Source organism: Sapajus apella, unplaced genomic scaffold (genome assembly GCF_009761245.1).
Source record: "Sapajus apella isolate SASKATOON/1434 unplaced genomic scaffold, GSC_monkey_1.0 scaffold207, whole genome shotgun sequence".
In the NCBI taxonomy this organism is placed as follows: Eukaryota; Metazoa; Chordata; class Mammalia; order Primates; family Cebidae; genus Sapajus; species Sapajus apella.
The window spans coordinates 466,634-486,831 of NW_022437147.1; the positions used below are offsets into that span (position 1 = coordinate 466,634).

General features: G+C 47.8%; 1 protein-coding gene across 7 annotated transcripts in view; it reads right to left on the reverse strand.

The window, feature by feature from the left end:
• Positions 1-20,198, reverse strand: part of JCAD (junctional cadherin 5 associated) — a 98,464-nt gene that overhangs the window by 17,496 nt on the left and 60,770 nt on the right. For 4 of the 7 annotated variants that reach the window (XM_032270286.1, XM_032270287.1, XM_032270285.1 and 1 more), the window contains exon 2: positions 13,749-14,087. In XM_032270286.1, coding sequence (XP_032126177.1) covers positions 13,749-14,029 — 281 coding nt within the window. In that variant the 5' untranslated portion in view covers positions 14,030-14,087. Of the gene's footprint in view, positions 1-3,529; positions 4,149-13,748; positions 14,088-17,757; positions 17,938-20,198 lie in introns of those variants that run through there. The other 3 variants (XM_032270283.1, XM_032270284.1, XM_032270289.1) reach the window with 2 other exon arrangements.

A 20,198-nucleotide genomic window follows, 5' to 3' on the forward strand; every position in this document is an offset into this window, starting at 1 on the left:
GTTGACAACCTGTACGTGGTGTAAGCTGTCTTAACACTAGGCACAGCAGTAGGAGGTCACAATTTCTGTGTCGCTTTTATTGTCATTGAAATTCTGTTTTGAGCATTTGGGCTTTGAACGCTGAGTAGAGGGCTTCCTGGTGACGTTCTATAAGGATTAGTCATTTTGGAAGCCATCGCCACTGGCCCTCCTGCACACCCCCTTCCCTCTTCCCTCCCTCCCTCCCTCCCCACTTCAGGGAGCCAGGATTCCAGCTCCAGAAGCCACAGAGTCTTCCCTTGGGGACACCCGTGTGACTGCTCATCAGTAGCCTGAGAAATGCTATAGAAAACAAAGCACTGAAAAGTCTTCAGCACCTACTGTCTACAGGCTCTCAGACACTATAGAAAATCCAAGGGCAAGACTTAAAAATGGCAATTTAATAAGGCATTACAATTGTTACACCCCACTGTGAAAGCCTATAAGAAATCATGAGGAAGTATGTGGCTGGGACTTTGCATCAGAAACAATTTACCCTCCCACCTCTGCTCTTAGGTTCATGGAGAGTGGGCTTTTATTAAACACCATTCTTATTCCTGACAGTCCTGTGAAGGCTTTCCTGGAATGCCTGACTTTAGGGAGGAAACCATACCCTGTGGCTTTGACGCATTTTCTCAATTGATATTCGGGTTTCACGGTGCGCTTAGAGAAGGGGCTAAAATCCTAAGGTGCTACTTGTGCAAGCACACACCGTAAGCATAATCAGAAGATAGATGAAAAATGACAGAAATGGGACGAGAATATAAGCAGCCCGTCACTTCCTACGGAGGGAGTGTGGTTTTCTTCTCTGCCCAAAATGTCACATTATCACTTTGACTTTGTCAAAACTGCCATATATAACAGACCAAAATGGCTGAGAAGTTTGGGTTAAACTTCCTTCTGTTGGCACAAGGTGCCAAAATTCCAATTTAATTAAAATGCAGGTCATCTGGGAAATCTTAAATTATCTGTTATACAATGCCGTCCACAGGACATAGAAAACTCTAAACCATCTAATTAATAAACATCTATTTTGTACCTAGTAAGGGGTGGGCTCTGACAGGTTCAAGCAGACCCCTCATGGGGATCGCCCTGGTAGATTTCTCCTTCAGACAAGTTAGCAAGAATGGCTCTTTTTTTTTTCTTTTTTAAAGACGGGGTTTCACCATGTTGGCCAGGATGGTCTTGATCTCTTGACCTCGTGATCCACTGACCTCGGCCTCCCAAAGTGCTGGGATTACAGGCGTGAGCCACCACCCCCGACAAGAATGGCTCTTCTACTAGCTTCGCTATAGGATGCCCATCACTAGCTAAAATGATACCCATCACTGCTGCATATGGTTTCAAAGCCAAAAATATGTTTTCTGATATGTTTAAGGAAATGAGATCAAATTTTTCTTTTCGGAAAAATGAAACTAATTATCTTACATTTTAAAAGACATTAACAATGGCACTTTTTAGAAAACATGCTGAACACATTAACACAGTGTGAGAAAAAGGTAAGAAAAAGTAGAATGTGATCACCCAGAAAAACTGAGTCCACGAGTTCAATGGGACAAGTGGGGGCTTTACACAGAATTCCTGGGTGAACAGGATGGAGATGAGACAGAAGTTACCCTTGCTAACAAGCCCCATGTCTAATCTCAGGAGAGACAAGGCCAACGAAACAGCCGCTAGCAACTGCTTGGGAAATATCTAGAATATAATCATGTGAAAAACAACATGTCTAACCAAAAATGAGCAAATCTATTCATTGCATATGCAGCAGCAGCTAATTATGAGAAAAATTAGGAGACAGTTCTGTTTGTTCACATGAATCCTTCTCAACCACAATGGAAAATGATACCCTTGTTTTAAAAAGTGAAAGCCTCCTTAGAATAGCAACATTTGGGCTGGGCACAGTGGCTAATGCCTGTAATCCCAGCACTTTGGGAGGCTGAAGTGGACAGATCGCCTGAGGTCAGGAGTTCGAGATAAGACTGACCAACATGGTGAAACCCTGTCTCTACTAAAAATACAAAAAATTAGCTGGGCGCGGTAGCGGGCGCCTGTAATCCTAGCTACTTGAGAGACTAAGGCAGGAGAAAGGCTTGAACCCAGGAGGTAGAGGTTGCAGTGAGCTGAGATCGAGTCACTGCACTCCAGCCTGGGCGCGACAGATCGAGATTCTGTCTCGAAAAAAAAAAAAAGTAACCATTGGCTCACATTCTCCATCTTCTCAGTGGCCTCCAAAGTCCTCATGAGCCACACTGACTTGTTATCACCTGGGCAGCTGCAGACTGGCACTGGGCCTGATACCCAGGAGACAGGATGGATGTGTGGTTTAACTTAAGAAATCAGCTAGAGGCTTGCTGCTCGCCTGAATGAACTGGGGGTTCTGTGGGAAGTGAGAGAGACAGTTATCCTTCCCTCCTTCATGAACAAAATCCTGAGGCTGGTCCTTCTGTGGGGGCCCTCAAAGTCCGGTTGGTTGTGCTTTGCTGTGGTCGTTGGGGTGGGGCTGGGGAGGCCCCACTAAAGCCATGCCTTTGTCTAGCGATCCCTTCCTGGTCCCCAAATCTGCAGTCTAGCAGATGCCTGCTGCTTTCCATCACTTTCCAACCCTAGTGGTGTGTTCTGGACCAGTGGATGGTCACAGCACGTTGGCCTAGCCTGTTCCTTCAAAAACCACTCCCCTTCCGGAGGGGTCTGTAGCTAGGCATTGGTATCTAGATACAGAAACTGAGGCTGTAGGTCTCACTGAAAGAGCCAGGAGCAGTGTTCTTCCCCGGTTGGGAGAAGGGGCTTTGGGCATCTCTTTAGAGCGACTCATATTCACCAACCCTGGTGTCCGGTGCCTGACATGCTTCTGTGATGGCCAGAATTTGCTCTGAAAGCTCTCCGAGTCTGGAAGCCTGCAATTTCATTTTTTGGCACGCCTCAGTCTATTCAGTAGACCACCCTGTGCAAATATCCCTCTGACACAGGGTAACAAGTGGGCTAATTTTGGAAAGGGGGAATCTGGGGTCTGGAGAAGATGAAGACTGAAGTATAGAGGTTAGCATAAAATTAAAGGTCAGTCAGAAAAGAGAAAACTGCTCTGAAAACATAATGGATGAATATCACTCTTCAGCAAAGTTCAATTTGAGCAAGAATTGTAGGTTGCTCTGGCAGAATTGTAACGAGAAAATCCACAAACACCCAGTCGGACTGCTAATGCATTGTCATGCCTGCTTTTTATGATGTCGCAATGAACGACTCTAGATGACAGACAGGGCAGATTCAGTTAAAACATAAAGTACCCGGTGGACTATTTCCGGAGGTTACAGTTTTGTTATTTTTTAAAAAATCCATAAACATAATAATGGGTCTGGAAGTGGAAGCATAACAAATTTTAGGACTTGGAAGTGATGCTAAATTTGGACATACAAAGAAGGGGCACAGGAAAGCAATTGAAAGGCCCTCGAGTTACCACGGTGCACAGAGGAAATTAAGTAGGAGGCGTTTTGGAAAGGCACCCCCTGATATTGACCTGGATGGAAGCCCTTGAAGTCACAGTTCCTCCACAGCAGGGGCTTTGAACTCCTGTGCTTGGGTCTGGCTTCCACAAAGATGACCTCAGAATGGAAAAAAAAAACATGTTGGAAGCCACCACCACTATAGTGCCAACCTGTCCAGCCACAAAACCATAATATTTTTAAGACTCTGATTGCTAGAAAGGGACACAAATTGCTCTTTTGTGGTTGCCAGCAGGTTTCTGAATCGTATTTGGGCTGGGACTTCAGTAGGCTTTTGATTTTGCAAGGTCTAGTAAAGAGCTTTTATATACGCAAGGCCAGTCGGAGACCGCGCTCCACAGGCCCTGCCCCCAGGAATGGGGTTTGGGGTTGTTGCTTACTTTTCATAAATTAGTAAATTTACAACTGGTGCTGATGTGAAGGATGGAGCCAGCTTAGAAACTGTCATGGCAAGTCTAGCAGTGTATCTTTTTAATGCATGTAACAAAATCAAGTGCCCTTACTCTGGGAGAGCACTTGTGGAAGGGGGTGTCTCAGTGATGTGGACCACTGACAAACCTACAGGTAGAGAAGATGGGAGACCTGGCCCAGAGGCTCAGACCTGTAATCCCAGCACTTTGAGAGGCTGAGGCAGGAGGACTGCTTGAGCCCAGGAGTTAGAGACCAGCCTGGCTAACAAAAGGAGACCCTGTCTCTACAAAAAAAAAACTAAAAAAAAATTTAGCTGGATGTGGTGGTGAGTGTCTGTGGTCCTAGCTACTCCAGGGGATGAGGGGGGAGCACAGCCTGAGCTTGGAAGGTCAAGGCTGCAGGGAGCTGAGATGGCGCCAGTGCACTCCAGCCTGGCGACAGAGAGACACCCTGTCTCAAAAACAAAAAACAAAAAGAAAACGAAATAAAGGACGAAAAGGAGAAAGAGGAGAGAAGCAGGATGGAGAAAGGGACATGAATGGAGGAAGAAGGGCCTAAGGTCCACGTGGAAGGGAAGCAAAATAACGAGAACAGGTAGGTGGAGCTGGTGAGGGCTCCCGGGTGGCCGCCAGCTGTGTGCCCTAGTGTCCTGGATGAAGAGCATGAGAACCTCTCACTGTGAGTCAGGGCAGCTCTGAACCACAGCCTTCCTGCAACGGTACTTCTGAGGGACGCAAGCTGGGTCACAAACCCCTAATCTCTGACTCACGCCAGTTATTTAAATGAGCCCACTCCTTTAACTGATTATCATGGCAAGGACACGCTGACGACTGCCTTCTAATTTAAACGCAAGAAGCCACACTAGGTGGCCCTTACTCTGTGGCAGCCTCCCTACAGGGCCATACGCTGACACTGCTCCCACGCTGGGGTCCCGCTGATAGAGGACCCTGTCCCATCACATCAATGAGCATCCTGGGATCATCCCGGGGCCTCCGGGAAGCCACCCCTAAGGGTGTTTTCACAGGCAGGGACAGGAAGCACTAGAGAAATGGTTCCCCACCCAAGTGACCAGGCAAAGTCCTGGTAACTACACTCAGGGCAGACAACACTGCCTCCTCCAACGTGCGGCCCTTCCCACCTGACGCTGGACAGCCAGACTGGCCTCGGCTTCTGATGCCTCACGTGTATTGCAGGGGCAGAAGTCTCCCTTTTGAGTTTTCTGGGAGGGATGAAATGAGATAATATATGCAAAGTGTTATTCATCACTTTCTTGTGGATTTCCTAATGTGAGGAAGGAAAGGTACAGATGGAGAGAAGTAGGCTGAGAAGATACTGTCTGTGGCTGGGCCTGGGGAGGCCGGTGAACCTGCGGCCGACACCCAAAGATGACTGCCCGGGGTCATCAGAACAGTCAAGGCTTGGGGTGCCTGCCGGGGGGGTGGCTTCTAGTTTCTCACTGTACCAACAGGGAGCGGTGTTGCAATGTTTCCAAGAGAGTGTGAGCAGCTGCCCTGGGCATTGGAGGGGCGGCATGGGTTTAAAGGCCAACGCCGTGCCTGTCCAGCGGAATGCTGGCTGCAGCGTCCTTAACCGCCCCTGCCTCTGACGCTTCATCTGTGCTGCAGGGACCGACTAAGCCTTCCTTTTTGAGTATTCTGAGAGGAATGAGATCATATATTCAGAGTGTTTAGCACCGTGTCTAACACCTAAGAAGCCCGGGTTTCATTTAGTATACGCTCAATTAAAGAACATTCTCCATGGAGTAGGTTATCTTGAAGTTCTATTCGCTGGATGACCTGGGGCAGGGGTTGCGGGCGGCACACAGGAAAGGGTGAAGAATCGAGCGTCTGTCTGAGGGTGATGATTACTTCAGGTCCGTACTGGCTTTGTCTAAGTTGTAATCAACAGGACTTCACAATGCCAGGAAAGGGTGACACAGCTGACTGTCATCACAAGACGCTGCCTCTCCTGGAGATGGCTGGTCTCTGAGGAAGAAGCTACACCCATTTCCACCACAGGGATGCAGAGCAAACCAACATTTCACTTATGAAAACAAGGCAGGAAGGGAGGCCCTAATCCATCAGCTCTCCTGCGTATCTAGTAGGTAAGGCAGATTAGTTCAGTATTTTCTCTTTAGGAAGAGCATGTCAGATATTGCCTTCAGCAGTGTGAACCAGAGCGCCGCCACAGAGAAGGACCAGCCTCGTTCCTCGTGTGCCTTTTTCTCGCACCACTCTTGCTTTCGTGGATTCATTCATTTATTCAACGAATCTTTACGGACTGTTCTTGGTGCCTCTGACCCATGGTTCTTCAGAAGCCAGGATGAGGGTTGTGAGAGGCAGGGAAGGCGGTCACTAGGGGTGGGTTCCTGAGAGCTGGAAGGGCCCTGCTGCTGAGTCTCCGGTGATGACACCCTAGGGAGGCCGCCTAAAGGCCCCCAGGCCCACAGCAGGTGCACAGCAGCCGCCAGCGACACCCAGTCCACACCCTGTCCTTTGTCAAGAATGCAGAGGCACAGCCATCCTCGAGGCACAGCGACTGGACCGGAAGACCCACAGGTCACAGTCCCGCCCTCATTTCCTAGCTCTTGGACTCATCCAGTTCTCTAGCCGAAGGCAGAATTCCACGTGAATGGCTCTCCTCTTGGGGATGCAGTGACCACCAAGGTGCATGAGGCCCTCGGCGGTGCCGCCGCTGAATCGTCCGTTGCTCCAGAAGCCTGCGCCTCCTCGCCACTGCACTTCCAGAGGCTCACGATAAAGGACACAACCTGCTTTCTAGCGGGGAAACTGGTGCTGGTAAAAGTCGCATGGGGCACACTTGGGAGACAGGACGAGTGTCCAGGCCCTTCTGGAAGGTTCCACACTTACGAATGAGACCAAGGAGAAGGCCATACAGAAGACACTGGGGGAAGGGGCAGCCTGGGTCTTCCTGGTGTTCATGAGCAAGCCAGCTCAAGAAAGACAGACTTGGCCCTGTGGCGAGGTCAAAATACCAACAGTCCATGCTTAGGATGGGAAACCAGCAGTGAGAAGGCAAATCGTGTTTGGATGTATACGTTTGTAAAACAAAGAGGAACATAGAAACAGATGTTAAAATTGAAGCATTCTCTGTTTTTAGAAAACCCTTATAAGCAGGATATGATTTAAGAGAAGCTTTAAAAGGCCCTGAAAATGAACTGTTTACCATATCCAGTAGCACTATCTAGAATGGATGTTTACTGATCAAATAGAAACCTCCCAAGATGAGGGCCCCAGACTGCCACATCAGAAACTCTCCCTAGGTCGCAAAGTCTCATTAGTTAAGACTGCTGCCGATGACAGCAGATAATTACAAGTTATTCTCACGGAAACTAACACAGAAATCTTACCAGAACTCCTGGGGCTATGCAGAGGAGGCCACTTATGCTGTAACTTTCAGCTTCAAACTTCTGCTATGTTAAGTGTATTTTACAGCTTCCTCTGATTATAATATTTCAAAGGAAACACATTAAGGAAACCCTGAGTGCCTGATAACAGCCTTTTACATATTTTAATGGTTGTTAAGTATTATTTAGTTTTGGCTACTTGTATTTTAAGCATGTAGTTTCCTCCATGTGTAGATAACACAGTTTTTCCTCTTTGCCCACTTCCTGTGTGTGTGTGTGTGTGTATGTGTGTGTGTGTCAGCAGGCAAGTTTTGGACATGGCCTGTGGGTCTTTTCCTGGACCACATAAGTGACTTTCATGCAAAGCCTACAGCCAGTTTCATCACTACAGTCTGTTAACTGAGACCATTTAGGAGTGGGCTAGCATCTAGATGAGCTCTCCGTGAGGTCAATGACTTAAAAGGGGGAAAATGCCAAGTCTTTGGTGTTACTTATCAAATGGTCTGTGAAAGGAACATGTTTTGGGGTACACGGGCAGTCCCTGTGGCCTGGAAACTGTCCCCAGTTTCCTGTGGCCTGGAAACCCCCAGCCCCTGCAGTGGGGAAAGATCAGGCATTCCCTCCTCCCCATCCGAGTTCCCTCTCCTTGTCCAGCCCTCCCCTCTAATCAGAGGAGGCAGACACCCTAACCCAGACTCAAGCATCCACTGGCTGTCCAAAACTCTTATTTTTTCAAAAGTTTCAATCAAGAGATGCAGGCGGTTGTCAGCAGTGGGCTCTGAAGCTGAACCAGCAAGGGAAGCAAGGGCAGAGTTGAAGTCTCTGCCAGTCAGAGGTAGGGGTAGCAGAAGCTGTCAGGGAAGGGAAGAGGAGCATGAACAGGTACGCAGAGACGCAGAGATGGGTGGCAATGGGGGACAGAGGTGAATGAATCCGCAGTGGAATAACCCACAATCCAGGGATATGTGTTCTTATTCCCATGTCTAAGGAGGCCAGCCAGTCTTTCTCCATTTCCTATGAATGGTCCATGAATCTCTCCATGAATCCTTACAATAGCCCCTCCCTTTCCATTCAGGTAGGTTCCACTTCCTGCCTCACAAAGGATCTACAAAGGAGGAAAACTTTACCACAAGGAAGTCTTCAGCCCACTAGAAGTTTTGCTGTCTTCTCTGGCTGTTACTTTTTTCTCCCTTATTCACTGGTCACCTCACGAAAGAGTTTGCATCGAAGGGTAGATTCCATCAGGATGGCTCCCTCAGCTGCCCACTAGGAAGGCAATATCCCTTCTTTCCCAAGATAACCTTCCCAAACTAGCCTCTCACAACTCACGGGTAGAGCCTCCTCCATGTCCTGACTCATTTCAGCCCAATATTCTGAAACACTCAGCACTCACACAACTGCCTCGGCATCTAAGTGCTAGGTTTGATCCAATGGATTTATGTTTTTAAGGAAGATGTGACTGTTTACTAAATGCAAAAATCTTTAACAGTAATTAGCCAAGTCAGAGATGAATCAAATATGGTACCAGCCAGCAGGAAGCTGATAATCCCAAAGGCCAGGAGAAAATGCTGGAGGAATTCATAGGAGAGCGCGATTTCAACAGAAGAGAACTACAAAAAAGGTGAACTGCTAGGGTGCGTTTTCCAGTAGGAGATGGGGTGGAAGGGCTTGTGGGTATTTCCAGACAGGCTTAGAGAGTGGGTGTACACAGCGGCCCTGTGGGGCAGGTACACTGAGAATGCGAGAAGGCACAGAACAGGCAGGCTGGGCTCAGATGAGAAGGTTTGCAGGGCCCACTAAAGAGCTGGGGCTGGGGCGGGTGGATTACATGCCTGGAATCCCAGCACTTCAGGAGGCTGAGGCAGGAGGATCACTGAGGCCAGGAGTTCGAGACTGGCCTGGTCAATATAGTGAGACCCTGTCTATAAAACATAGAAAAAATTAGCCAGGTACAGTGGCACACACCTATAGTCCCAGCTACTCAGGGGCTGAAGCAGGAGGATTGTTGGAGCACAGCAGTTCAAGGCTGCAGAAAGGAGTGATCACTGCTGCTCTCCAGCCTGGGTGACAGAGTGATACTCTGTCTAAAAATAAAAAGCTGGGTTTGACAACACCGGCAACCGAGGGGCAAGGAGGACCCCTGAGCCAGGGGTCCATAGGTAGTCTTCACAGTCCATCTGCTGTGCTTTAAACGCTGATAAAGTGACCAGCCACGGGAATGCTGGCCCCACACATTAACATGGAGCTTTCAAAAACAATTACTGTCTACTCATCAATTTACATAATCTATGTATGAAAGGGAACGAACTCTTGGTCCTTCTCCACTACAAAAAATCTCCACTGCACCTCAGAGGTTTTTAGCACATTCACAGGCTCCTTTGCCTTTCTTCACAACAGAACTGTCGTTCTCCTCCTGTCCTAGATGCTCAATAGGACTTGATCTGCTAATAGTGAGAGCTCAGAGCACAACCCCCTCAGCACATTAGAAAACAAGCATCCTGCATGCTCGAAAACCTCATCAAAGCTTCATATTTATTTTCTTTTTTTTTTAAGTTTTACTAGACGTCCCTAGAGTAAGAAAGGGAAAAAGAAAAAAAAAACAACGTTTTCCTAGATAGAGCCGGTTCTTAAATCAGCAGCTCTGTTCTAAACTGATAGTAATCATTACAGAAGAAAAAACAACGCTGACCATGCTCACCAGACAATGCTGCCACTCCAGCTAAGCCCCAGATGACGGGTAATCCCGCCTTCCGCGTATGCTTTCTTCACGACGTCCACAGAAGAGCGGCGTTATGTGCATTATCTTGTGTAGACAGGTCAGGATGCAATCTTCATAAGCCTCTCCAGACAGGAAAGGGATACAGCCGGTCTCTTAGAGCTGTCACATGTCGGTGCCCGCCAGGGGAGAGTGCAGGGCAAGGAACTGAGAAAAGGCCAACCAGTGAGGGTAACGCCAGGAGCTCACAGACTCAAGTGCTCCTTTCAAATGAAAACAGGCCTCACCTGGGGAGATCACATTCAGGCCCAGTGTTGCTGTGGGGGTGGGGGGAGTTGTGGCCCAAGCTGAGCGCCCTCCACTGCTGCACTGAGCGGCCATGGATGGCCACCGACATCCTCTGGGCTTTGTGTTTGCTATGGTTTAAATGTTGATTCACTCCAAAACTCATGTTGAAATTTAATCACCATTGTAACAGTATTAAGAGGTGATGAGGGCTCCACCCTCCTGGGTGGGATTGGTGCCCTTATAAAAGGGTGAGTTCAGCCCTCTCTTGCCTGATCTCACTCTCACTCTCTCACCTTCCACCATGCGATGACACAGCCAGAAGGTCCTCGTGAGATACCAGCACCTTGACCTTGGACTTCCCAGCCTCCAGAACTGTGAACTGATAAATTTCCATTCATCATAAATTACCCAGCCTGTGACAGCAGCACACACTGGACGAACGCAATGTTCCTCGGTTATAAGATAATAACATTGCCAACATGCCTAGGTCTCCACTATCCTGCCTGAATAAAATAAACACATTTTCATTCAACCCCTGTGGCCTTCTGAATGACCTTGACCTCCATCCTTCCCAGGACATCAGTGGGGTGCTGAGGACTGGCCCAAAGTGTGGGGACACACTCCAGGGCAGCCTCAACCAAGAAACTGCAGAAGAGGAACGCTCATGTCCCTTCCCAATCACACTGATGGCTTCAAGTTGGACAGGGCTATCCTGGGCCCCAGGTGCCCCCAGACCAAGAGACCAGCTCAGCTGAGGTCACTATGTGGGATGGAGGAGGCAGCAAGACCACAGCTGTGCTTTTGAGTAACCAGACTGGGATCTGACAGCACCATTTATTCATCAGATTCAGAATTCACATTAGCCATAGTAGTACTGGCTTCTCTTCTTATTCTTCTTTTTTTTATTTTAAGCTGTTAACTATTGATGCCTGTTCACTTCCTCCCAGAGCACTTTGTTTCTGATGGGAAGAGACAATTCTTCATGCCTGCCTTTCTGTTTCCCTCCAATTTTCAGTTCTCTATTGGGTACCTAAGGAAAAAAAACGTCTTTCATTTCCACCCAGGGAATCTTGCGGCCAGTCTCTGAGGCTTGGGGCACTGGCATGAATGTTTGCAAACACGCATGCATTTGCTGTTTCTACCCTAGGCGCCAACCTTCAATCCAAAAGCTGCTCTACACCACTTAAGTGAACCGGCGAACCTCAGCAACATGGACAAGAGGCCAGATCTGTGGATAACTCCGTCATCTGCATGAAAGCATCCAGGGCTACCGAAAGCCGCTTATCTGGGCCCTTCACTCAGGACGGGAAAGAAAGGCAGCTTGCGGATCTGATTACGTCCTGGTCCTCAGGAACCTGTCACCACACCAGGGGCTAGTTGTGGATAAGGCTGGCAGTCGCACTGCCCACACAGAATTCTAAAGGGGATTCTCCTGCCCCCCACCATGGGACTCAACTCTGATCCGGCCCCTCGAGTTTGAAGGGGGCCTCATGTAACCTACACAGTCCATCTGCAGGGATTCACAGCCCTGTCTTTACTTCTTTAGAAACTGACCGTTCTGCTTTCCAACAGTTGCTACAATGGGGGAAAGAATAAATGGGACTCATGAGCATGTGTTAAATGACCACACATGCTCAGTACTGTAAGACTCTGTACAAGATACAAAAGAAATAGGAGACAAGGTACCACCTCAGTACCTTGAAATCCAAGTTGGAGGATACAGATGTACTCAGCACGAAAGCAGAAACAACAGAAGGCATGGGAAAAGAAACAGCAAAAAGCAAAAAACACAAGCACCAGTTTGTGTGGCAGCCATTAAGACTATCTTAACCCTCAGCCAACTACTGCATACGCCCCTCTTCCAGCTCCACGCTGGGCACGTCTTCCAGGGAATATGGCGGCCAAAAAGTGAAGCCCATGACAGTACCTGACAAGGTGAAAGAGAAACAGCTTCCAGCCCCTTCTTCATTGTGGCTTTCCGCCTGAACCTGGCTCCATCAGCGCTGACTCCTCTTGCCCCTGGCTGCAGAGGCAATCTGACTTGGCAACTTAAACCTGCTTTTACTACACTGGGCCAAAACAAGGGCTTCACCTTCGCTTTTGTCCAATAATGTGTTAAGTGCTCTGACACTGAAAACAAAATCCTTTCCATTTTTGCCTGAAAACTGTCAACCAACAAGGAAGGTCCTTTCTCTGCAAAGGTGACCTCTAACCATGGAAGGCACAGTCATTCCCATTAGACTTGCCCGTTTTGTGTGTGCGTTTGTTTCTCTTGCAGAAAGGTCCCTGATTCCGTCTGTGTCCTTTGTCCATATCTAGCTGCTGACATGCAGTTACATAACGTGCTCTGTAGACACCGAGCTCTTCTTCCCCAGTCTGCGCCTGGTCCCAGTGCAGCATTAAAGGCAAACGCAGCGTTAGGAAGAAATGACGAAGGTTTTCTCCAGGTGGAAACTGCCTGGGAGAAGGTTTCAGGGCTTCTCTCCAGCCCGGCTCTGTGGCAAGCCGCTGAAATTCTCTCTCTTTTTTTTTTTTTATCATCCTGTTCCCCTAGCCAACCCGCCCCCTCTTTTTGTTGTAAGGAAACACCCACAGATGCAGCTGGATTCAGATGGGATGCCCACATTAGGGCCAGTGTGTGTGCAAGGAAAAGATAGGTCAGAAGCCAAAGGAATGATGTGAATACACAAGAAGAAAGGTTTTGTTTTACAAACGGAGGTGAATACAGACCCCTTTTCAACTCTCTGTAACCTACAAAATACTGAATTGTGTTCAGAAGAAAGCCAAATATACAATGAATGGGTGCATGCTTGTGAACTAGCTTTTATAAAGTTCTAAAATGACTCCTATCCGAGGTAAGATGAAGAGATTACAAGGGAACCAAGAAGCAGAGTCCTAACAGGGTATTTAGCGTGACAGAACGTGTCTACTCACTGTTATTTATTGAAGGCCCCTTATGGCCAAACCCTGTGCTAAGTGCTGCTGGAACACCCTGAGTATCGCATGGAAACAAGTGATCTTGGGCTGGGCGTGGTGGCTCATGCCTTTAATCCCAGTGCTGTGGGGGGCTGAGCGGGGAGGATTGCTTGAGGCCAGGAGTTGGAGGCCAGCCTGGGCAACATAGCGAGACTCTGTCTCTACAAAAAATACAAATTAGCCAGGTGTGGTGGTGTGCACCTGATCCAGCTATTTGAGAGGCTGAGGCAAGAGAATCGCTTGAGCTCAGGAGGTCAAGGCTGCAGTGAGTCATGACTGCGCCACTGCCGTCCAGTCTGGGCAACAGAGTGAGACCTTGTCTCTAAAAAAACAACCAAAAAACTGTTCTTGTCTCTGACACCATTTCTCCCTCCTCCGCCCCGGCCAAATACAGAGCTGAAAGAGTTTACCTACACGTCACCCGCCGCCAAACTCCGGAGTCAAAAGAAAACGATGGGTTGAGAGTGACTCTTACCCCGCATGGGAGGTTCTGGAAGCAGAGGCGCTTTGGGTCTCCCCGTGGCCTCTCGGTGTGCTGCGGCGGCTTTCGGAGTCACTCACGTGTCCTTTCCCCGCGGGCGTCCTCCGATGTGCGAGGGCAGCAGAGCCATCCTCATGCCCGTTCTGCAGGCCCTGGCCTGCTCGTGTCCCGGTCCTCGCTGCCTGGCGCCCCTTGGGGTTATCCTCGCGCGGTGCCGGGAGGTCTCTCGACGGTTTGTATCCATGAGAGATCAGGAGGTCTTCTACACTGTACATGATGCCCGGCTTCAGCAAAGCTCAACCGCTGGAACCATGGCGGTGGCAGGACCCAGCACTGCGGAACAACAGAGAGCTCTGTTTGTGACCAGTTCTCCCTGGAGCTCAGTCTGACACCCCCTCCTCCCATTACCCCCATCAAACCAGACCACGGCGATGGACACAGCACAGAACCCGCACAGAAAGAGGGGACACGGGCATGGCTCTGCCTGAAGTTACTCTCCATTCTGTTCACGTAGAAAGTGGAAGCAGCTCTGGCTCTAGAGGACCTCAGCCTTCGGTGACTGCCTCTGGTAGAAGAGCATGTGGCATCGCTTGAGCAGTGACGTGACTAACACTGTCCACCTTCCCCTCGCCCCACTCACCTACAGACAGCAGGCGGAAGGGTGAGGACAAAACAAATACAGACCTGGGAGCTTCAATGGCTGCTTCATGTTTCTAAAAAGAGAAACTGCCAATATTCAGCTTAATCTTAGGACACGCCCCTGCTTTCAACTTGTAGACATACCCTTTGCTCTAGGAGAGAGTGAGATCTTTAATCAACACAGTCATGATACACTTCAGCGGAAGTGATCAAAACAGCCACCACCAGGGCAGCCACCCCAGGGCAGTTAACTAGCAGCCAAAAATAGATTTTAATGAACACACTGATCAATCACATACGCCTTACTCACTGCACAATCCCAAAGTTCTCTTTTCCTTATGAACCTTTTTTTTTTTTGAGATAGGCTTTTGCTCTTGTCTCCCAGGCTGGAGTGCAGTGGTGTGATCTCGGCTCCCTGAAACCTCTGCCTCCGGGTTCAAGCGATTCTCCTGCCTCAGCCTCCCAAGTAGCTGGGATTATAGGTGCGCGCTACCACGCCCTGCTAATTTTTTGTATTTTTAGTAGAGAGGGGGTTTCACCATGTTGGCCAGGCTGGTCTTGAACTTCTGACCTCAGGTGATCCACCCACCTCAGCCTTCCAAAGTGTTGGGATTACAGCCATAAGCCACCATACCCAGCCTCCTTAGGAAACTTTTATGAACCAAATTTCTTCCCAGTGGATCTTGGGGAAGAGTTTTTGCATGTCTCAGCCAAGGATGTCCACACCCAAATCCTGCTATAGTACCTGAATCAACAGCAGCAACTTCCTCCAGTATAAGTTGCACAAAGACAAGAGTACCTACAAAGAAGAATGAAAATGGGCAGAAACCTACGTAAGTGCAGAAGAGGTAGAGCCGCCCTGTTTATTCCTACATGAGAACATCCTTCTTCCTAAGTCTCCCCTTTGATGATAAGGTGTAAGACAGACTGGTCAGATGGATCCACCCATCGCTGCTTCCTCAGGGGCTGGCGATAATGCTAGCCTGGGTGAGGCACGGCCCCATCAGAAAGCTCGGCCAGCTTCAGCCCCACTTCGCTGGTAGACGGAAACCGAGCCGCTGCAGCCACGGCGAACAATGGCCAGGAAATGCCTGCTGGCCCGTGTGCAGGTGAAGGAAGACGCTGTGGCATGTGCTTCCTGTCACTAGGAGCTCTTACTCGGGTCTGTCGCATGGTTCTCACTCTTCATCACTTGCTAGATGACAGTAGCAGGGAAAGTCTTGCCTATCAGCATGGAGAGTATCGAACTTTGGAAGTTGATAATTTTCCATCATGTCCCTACATTTTATGGCAGCTGACAAGCTCTGGCAGCCACTGAACTAACAGAAAAACCTCCATAGCAACTCTGCCACTCCTGACATTTCTACTGCATGTCTTTCAGGGAATTGTACAACTTGGGTCACTCGCTTCGACAAGGAAGGACCAGAGAAGCAAGCGTTTGTTCTTTGATTCAACAGAGCAAGTTCCGCCATGCGAGGGCTGACAGAGGCATGAGATCCCATCACAAGCACAGGGCCTCAGGAACACAGTCAGGCTTTAGGGCAGGGTCTTTGGTTTGTTCGATGCTTTATGCCCAGCAACTCACACACAATATGCACTCAATAAATACTTGTTGAGAAAATACACAAATGAGAGAAAGAGGTGTCTGAGCTAGGTTTTTAAGAATAGTTAGGAGTTCATTAGGCAAAGAGCACGTGTATGTGTATGAGAAGGGGAACTGGCATTTAAAACAGATTATGAGTAGAACTATCCCAAGGGTAAAGAAATGGGGCCAGGCACGGTGGCTCATGTCTGTAATCCCAGGACTTTAGGAAGCCGAGGCGGGTGGATCACTTGAGGCCAGGAGTTTGAGACAAGCCTGGCCAACATGGTGCTATCCTGTCTCTACCAAAAATATAAAAATTAGCCAGGCATGATGGAAAAATCCCAGTTACTCAGGGGCCTGAAGGAGGAGAACTGCTTGAGCCCAGGAGGCAGAGGTGGCCATGAGCCAAGATTGTGCCACACTGCACTCCAGCCTGAGTGACACAGCAAGACCCCATCTCAAAAGAAAAAAAAAGAGAGAAAGAAAAAGAGAGAGGAAGGAAGGAAGGAAGGACGGGAGGGAGGGAGGAAGGAAGGAAGGGACTTAGTAACAGAATCCTGGCAACCTGGAACCAAGTCCCCAGGCTCACTGGTTCAATATCACACACAGGGTCAGTGTCTGAGTTAAAGTTAGCAGTAGGTCTTACGACACTCAGTTTCTCTCTCTTACTATGCTGGGCTCTATAAAATAAAAGCAAATTGCACGATACTCCAACTGGCCATCGAATACACCGAGGACAGGCATGTACAGCACACAGCTGGTTACGCTGCAGTCCATTTGTCAGAACGGCAGAGAAGACATTACACTCACAACACACAGATGTGGGCCATTTTCTTACTGGGGCTGGACAGGTTGGTCCAATATGGCTGTGTCTGCACGGTAATTATATTTAGCAAGAATATCTTTCAGTTGTGGTTAATTGATTCTTCCCTCTCACCCAGTCCAATAATCTCTTCCTCTACAAACTCCAAGGAAAAACCTGAACTATAAACCCAGAATTGCAATACACATGAACTAATAACATCAACGATTCATGACCATCTGTAACGTGCTAGATTCCGTACTGACACACTTTCATCCATTCTATGCTCCCAGCGAACTTCTTATCGTAGACAGGAATGTCTCCATTTCACAAGAACACTGAGGCTGAGTCCAAGGTTACACAGCTTGTATTAGATCCAAGGTTTAAACTAGGTCTGTCTAGCTTCAAAGTTCAGGCTACTAATTTAGGCTCACCCATCTATATTCTCTTCCTTAACATCAAAAAAGTTTCCTAGGCTGGGAGCGGTGGCTCATGTATGTAATCCCAGCACTTTGGGAGGCCAAGGCGGGTGGATCACCTGAGGTTGGGCGTTCGAGGCCAGCCTGACCAACATGGAGAAACCCTGTCTCTACTAAAAATACAAAATTAGCTGGGCGTGGTGGCACATGCCTGTAATCCCAGCTACCTAGGAGGCTGAGGCAAGAGATTTGCTTGAAGCTGGGAGGAGGAGGTTTCGGTGAGCTGAGATCACACCATTGCACTCACTCCAGCCTGGGCAACAAGAGCAAAGCTCTGTCTCAAAAAAAAAAAAGAAAAGAAAATTTCCTAATTTACGACATAATCCATAAATAAGGAAAGATTGAAGGCATGGTAGCATTAAAATTAAAAACCATGCATTTAAAAGGAAAAAAATTCTCCTTTATTCTCTAGGAGCAGGATGGCTCTTCTAGATGGCTCTTCTCACACACCACACACAGGCACACGCACACACACACACATAAGAGTTGGTGCCTCACCTGACTATAATGTCTTGATGGCGATGATGGTGTTAATGTTTAAATGCTCAGTAATATGATTCATTCTTGAATACACCCTGGCAATTGCTTTGTGACCTTCACAGACCTCTTTGATCATTTTGGGTTTTGAGCTTTTCATAAATAACATGGAGCTATTATCATAAAACATTTTGTATGAAACTGAAATGCATACAAATAAACATCTATATTAAGTGGGAGGTAAGTAACTTAAAAGAATCAATTCTTAAAGAAAACAAAATGTCCTATATAGAAATAGCCGTCCTTATCTGCAACATTAATAGAATTTGGACTTAATTTGAGTAGACAACAGCAAACCACAAATGGGTTTGGGCAAGGGAAATCTGGCAGGAAAGCAGAAGACTAAAGTGGATAGAGGGAGAACAGATGGGGGACCTGTAGTTACAAGTCCTTTCTATTGTAACATGCAAGGGGGGCTGGAAGAGGGGATTAAAAAAAAAAAGGAATAATAAGAGTAATTTTCAGGGGGAAAAGTACAAATGATTTTAGCCTCAGTGATGAGGATAATGATCACTCCATTAATAGAAATATAGAAATTGGAAATAATCGTTGCTTTGAGATGACAGCTAGTTTGATTTTGATTTCACCACCCTAGTCTCACAAAATCCTCTTTCCCCAAATTATCATCAGCAAATGGATTTTCCTCAAAGATTAATTATTTGTCCTTCCAAAGAACCTGAATAAGACCACTTGCAGCGATCTTATTGGGTGGTACCTTTTTTTTTTTGAAACAGAGTTTCGCTCTTGTTGCCCAGGCTGGAATGCAATGGCGTGATCTCAGCTCACTGCAACCTCCACCTCCCAGGTTCAAGTGATTCTCCTGCCTCAGCCTCCCAAGTAGCTGGGATTACAGGCATGCACCAACACGCTCAGCTAATTTTGTACTTTTAGTAGAGACGGGGTTTCTCCATGTTGGTCAGGCTGGTCTCGAACTCCCGGCCTCAGGTGATCCTCCCGCCTTAGCCTCCCAAAGTGCTGGGATTACAGGTGTGAGCCACCGTGCCGGGTGGGTGGCACATTTTCTAAGTTCTTTAAATATGAGCTCTATCGTGTCTATTCAAATGGAAGGGATTATAAAATTAGGTAGTTCCTGCTAACGATCTACTGGCATTGGGTATGGGGCTGGGTTACCTCTCCCTTCACTGTTGGGATGAGTGTGTATTTCTCCATGGTGCATGGTGTTTGTGAGCCGAATCAAGCCTCAGCCACTGCACAGGAGGAAAGGAGAGAACCCTTTGGGTCTTAGTCTTCTCCTGAAAGAGTAACATGAGAAGGCTGAACTAGAGGTTCTGTAGGGTTCTTCTAGCTCTAGGAAGCTGCCCCCTCTTTCTAGCCTATTCTCGCATGCAAAGAGCAGCAGGCATCGAAGTCAGCTGCCCCAGGAAAAAGAGTACGGCTTGTGGCCATGACACAGAATAGGGCTAAGTAGGTCATCTGCAGACAGAACCTCTGACCTTGGCCTTATTAGCATCCATGCAGAGGCCACCCGAGAGAGCAGAGATAAATGGCCACCCAAGGAGGAAAGGAGTGGACCGGGGGAGGCAGGCCAGGGGCGAAACACCCAGCAATTCTCCATCCCAGAGTGCGGGCGCTGCATGCTTACGCCAACGTAAATTCATCAGGGCACTTGTTTTACACAGGACATGCCAGGCACTGGGCTGAAGAATATAAAGACACATAAGGCCCGGTCAGCACCCTCCTCTGTGGATGCTGTTGTCTAGGTGGTATTATTTCAATTATGGATCTTCTCATCACTAGGGATGGAGACCAGCAAATGAATGCCATTTAACAGGTACCATTTTCTCCTCCCTTTCCAATTATAAAAATAAACATTTTAATTCTCATATTTACAGTTATAATGCTTCTCAAGACAGTGAAAGGAAACAAAACATTAAGGAACTCATTAAATCAACCAAAACTTTTTTCCTTTTTAAAACTGGCCTAGAACACAAACTAAAAATTAACTTTAAAAAGAGACACGAATATGCTATTAAACAGATGAAAACCACGGTCACCCTAACCTGTAATCAAAGAAATGCAAATTAAACCAAAATGCCATTACTCACCTACAAGATGATTAAAGCTTTTAAAAAGCAATATATGTTATTGGGAAGGGCATGATCAGCTGTAAGGGCTCTTCTGTTTGTGTATGTATAAATAGCGAGGGGGTGCAGGCTATATGTAAATGAAAATGGGTATTTCCCTTCTTAAAAGTGATTAGCCAGGTGAGTTGGCTCACACCTGTGATCCCAGCACTTTGGGAGCCCCGGGCAGGAGTATCACCTGAGGTCAGGAGTTTGAGACCACCCTGGCCAACATGGTGAAACCTCATCTCTACTAAAAATACAAAAATTAGCCAGGCATGGTGGTGCTACCTAGAAGGTTGAGGTGGGAGGGGCCCT